The sequence below is a fragment of the Capsicum annuum genome, unplaced genomic scaffold (genome assembly GCF_002878395.1).
Source record: "Capsicum annuum cultivar UCD-10X-F1 unplaced genomic scaffold, UCD10Xv1.1 ctg77861, whole genome shotgun sequence".
Classification (NCBI taxonomy): domain Eukaryota; kingdom Viridiplantae; phylum Streptophyta; class Magnoliopsida; order Solanales; family Solanaceae; genus Capsicum; species Capsicum annuum.
The window spans coordinates 17,440-21,823 of NW_025888296.1; the positions used below are offsets into that span (position 1 = coordinate 17,440).

Sequence of the window (4,384 nt, forward strand, 5' to 3'; positions counted from 1 at the left end):
AGAAATTTGTAAATCTACAATTACTACAGGATAAAATGATAGAATATGAATATTTAAAATATTGGAGAGAAAATATGAAAGAAATAATATTATTAGAAAAATTTATGAAAGACAATCTAATTGGATATTTTGAAACAAAAGATATAGAATATTTAGAATACCTTCAAAATAATATAGAAGAATTACAAAAACTAAGAGAAAAAAAAAATAAAGAATACTATAGTACAGAATTTAATCAATGACCATATAATCACCCCCAAGATATGAATATCGATAAAAATAATATAAATAAACTCAAAATAAAAATTAAAATTAAAATATTTAGAGAAGTTAAGAAATATCCACGCACAAATAAAAATAGATCCATTGTATTTATAATAGATCTATTTTACCACACAAGTTATCCGCACCCCCCTACAATTTCTTAGTGAAAATATAGAAGAATTAATGAGATTAAAACAACTAAAAAATATTATAATAAAGTATTTAACCAATTTTAAATTACAGATAAAAAATGAACAAAGAAGTATTTAATTTTTTATTTAATTCTTCTTTATTTATTTACAAGCTTCAAAAAATCCATCTTTAGATCCCAAACCACCACCACCCCTATTCACAAAACTAGCAAGAATTTGACCACCTTCATAATTAGAACTTTGTTCATTAAAATACTTCACATATTGTGGCACATCAATTTTATCATAAGCATAAAATTGGAAATTAACATAGTCAATCACATGCCCATATTTTTTCCACAAAGTCTTATAATGACTTTGTACTGCACTACCTTCATACGGAGCAATCGAAGAAAATTGTATTTTCCCACTTTTCTTAAGCTTCGTGATGAGCTGTCCTATACATTCTGCAAATGAATTAGTGTCCGCGCCCAAAAAATGTTCATAATCAAAGTCAATTCCATCAATGTTGTACTCTTCGAGCATAGATGACAACGAAGAGATTGCATTATCTAACCAAGAATTAATCGACTTAGGTTTAAAATAAATGTGCTTGTTGTCACCTACCGTGTCACCTCCTAAGCTGACCGCCATTTTTACATTTTTAACGAGATTTTATTGAGGCAATTTCTGTAGGGTTAAGATGATTTTTTTCCCAAAAAATGTTAAATTTTCCATTTGTTGGTGAAGGATTTGAGCTGTGGTAATTATAATAGATGGCAAATGCTAACATGAAATGGAATTCGACGTTTGAATTTATTGGTACGTCAGTGAACTTCACAGAGGATGATTCTGCACCAATGTACTCTCGAAAAAGTTTTGAATTTGCAGCTGTGGAAATAATTGAAGAAAATTAGACATAGATAGTAAAAATTTAGAAGGAACATAAAATTAATAATGAATAGATATGTATACTACTTTTTTATGTTAGTATTTTTATAATCATTTGGTATCTGAATTTATCCTTAATCAGCGGTAACAAGTAGTGACGAGCCACATAACACCTCTTTGTTTTAATTACGTTGTGCAGAGACATAAAACAGTATTGTATATATGTATACACATACACTAAGAGTGTGTTCATATGAAAGAAAATATTAGAAAAAGTCTTTCAATTTTTTTCATGTTTAGTTGGCTAAAATTTTTGAAAAATATTTTCTATGAGAAAATGAAATTCTTAAAATGAGGAAAATGCCTCCCATATTGGTATTTCACATTGATTATGTCCACTCCATCCTCTCTAACACACCTCATCTTCAACGGCAATCTTGTACGTGGTCTCCATCTCCACCACCCCAAAGGCCCAAACCATTACCCCCTCATCCCCACCTCCTATAGTATATGTCTTGATTATATACAAATACCTTGTGGATAATATTTTTGATAGTCAAGGATCTATCAAAAATAATTTCTCTACCTTGATCGAGGTAGGGTGGGTTCTACATACACACTATTCTCTCCAAATCCCACTTATGAAATTACACTGAATATATTATTGTTTACATATCAAACACAAGAAATAAGTACAAACTCCTCTTATTTTTTACATGTTTTACGAAAAACATTTTCCTTCATACCCAACACACCCCTAGTGTTGAATCTCCCTTGATTTCTCCGTATGTTTATTTTTTAAATATTTTGATATCTCTTAAGTCCACCATTGATTTTGAATTCGAGAGGAGAAATTGTTGGTAGGAGCATCTACCTAGCTCTTTGAGGAGCCAAATAAAAATTATATGGGCCAATGATGTTGAATGTTGAATGGTTATAAGAAAATAAATATATTTATGTATAATTGATCAGCTTATAAGTCACAAGAATGAGAAATATATATTTCTTACCTCTGCATGATGGAAAAGAAACAATGAAGAAGATGATTAAGAAGACGGCTGAGCTCCATGAATATGGTTTGTTCAAGTGCTTATGATCAGTATTTCTGGTTCAGTTTAATATTGATGCATATATATATAAGTGAATCCCAATGACAGAATATTTATATATATTAATGCTGTTGAAGAAAAGTAATTACATTGTTTGTGGATTTTCTTTAATGAGCTAGCTGTTGAGAAAAGGACATGTACAGTTCCATGCATCCAAGGACAGTTTAACTGTTATTACTAAGTCGGCTGCATGCGGTAAGTAACAAAATTTTGCATAGTAGTTTAGTTTTACTAATAATAACTAATTGGAAGCAAGTGCCCATTGGTTAGCATTGACATAAGAAATAAGGGTGTCAAACGGTCCGGTTTTAATCGGCCCGAACCGGCCCACTAAAGGAAACCGGACTGATTTGACCCAGCCCGATAAGCCCAAGGCTTTAAGGGCCCGAGTTCTGGTCTGGTTGGATTTTGAATTTGGGCCCGGTTAATCCGAATCGGACCCAACCCGGTTAAGATCCCCCGGTCAACCGGCCCGGCCCGGTCCGGATAAGCCCTATTTTTTTATTTTTTTTTAAATTTTGGTAAATTGGGCCAAACTAGCCGTTGGCCCAACGGCTATAAACGGCTATAACGGCTAGTTTGGGCCTAAATATTAAAAAAAAAAAAAAAATTATTTAAAATCATTTTTTAACCCAAAAAAACTTCTATAAATACCCTACACTTTCAAATCATTTTCCACACAATTTTTCATTCTCTCAAGTCTCAAATCTCATTCTCTCTCAAATCTCATTTCTCAATTCTCAAATATTCTATATATTTAATTTCTAAAGTGCTCACTTTAATTTTTTTAATTTTGCGATTACTAAGTACGAGTGGAAGTTTCTAAAGTCGTAACCTTCGGATACTTTCAAAATTTGGTATTGTCGTTCCATCTCTTACTTTTAATTTTCAATTAGTGTATTAATTGGTGAATAGTTATTTTTATTACTTTTTGTGTATTTTGAATATTTTTTAGTTTGATTTATACTATGGATAAATTAAAAAAACCTCGGTAAAAGTGTCAAAATTTTTTGTTTCGGAAGTGGTAGTGGTAGCAAAAAGAGAATTACTAGAGGTAGAGGTACTTCAAGTACTAGATATACCCATGTGTCTTCTCCTCCGGTACCACTTAGTCAACCTTTTGAGGAAGAAATAGGTGTAGGTGCTCACGATATGGATTATTTAGAAGTTCAGAAAAATTACGGTATAGAAGAAGAAAATGAAGTAGATGCGGTTGATTTAGATGAAGATGATGAAAATATTGGAGAGACACCCAAAGTAGGAAATGCTAACGTTAGATCCGAATTGGTTAATCTCCCTCTCCGTCCTCCCCGTGCCCCAAGAGCTCGTAAACAAACTAGTATTGCATGGAAATTTTTTGAACGTATATCAGATACTGAGGTGCAATGCAATATTTGTCAAAAAATATATAAGCATAAAAGAGGAGGCAAGCAAGGGGGTACGGGTACGTTAATGAGACATTTAGCTGAAGACCATGAAAGAGAGTTAAAAATTGCACAAGGTGGTGAGGCTGTTGGTGGGCCCACACAAACTAGAATGGACCCAATAACCGGTCACGTAACGAAGAAGTATAATAAATTGAGGGACCGGGAAGAAATAGCAAAATTGGTAGCTGTAAGTTGTTTGCCTTTTAGTTTTCCTTCTTCTGATGCTTTTATTCATTATATTCAAGTAATTTATAATCCTATGTTTAATGGTATTCCTAGAAGTACTTGTCGGTTTGATATTTTTAGACTTCATTCATAATATTATTTTTATTTATCTACATTGTTAAAAAATATTCAATGTAGAATATCCCTAACTTTTGATCTTGGTTGTGCTGTAAATAAAAATGATTATTTAACCGTTACTTGTCACTGGATGGATAGTAATTTTGTGATGCAAAAACGTATTCTTGCTTTTTTATATGATGAAGATCGTAAACATACTGGACAATTTATTGCTGACTCGATACATAAAGTTGCAGCATTTTATGGTATCGAAAATAAA

The 4,384-nt window shown here is 32.0% G+C and overlaps 1 protein-coding gene across 1 annotated transcript; it reads right to left on the reverse strand.

Moving 5' to 3' along the window:
- Window positions 1-557: 557 nt before the first annotated feature.
- On the reverse strand, window positions 558-1,481 carry LOC107846275 (chitinase 2-like). Its single transcript, XM_016690707.2, has one exon. The coding sequence runs from the start codon at window positions 1,047-1,049 to the stop codon at window positions 558-560; it is 492 nt and encodes a 163-aa protein (XP_016546193.2). The 5' UTR covers window positions 1,050-1,481.
- Between the last annotated feature and the right edge of the window lie 2,903 nt (window positions 1,482-4,384).

What these genes read in the sequence shown, in the direction of transcription:
- LOC107846275 (XM_016690707.2), bottom strand. Translation starts at nt 1,049, where the DNA reads ATGGCGGTCAGCTTAGGAGGTGACACGGTAGGTGACAACAAGCACATT.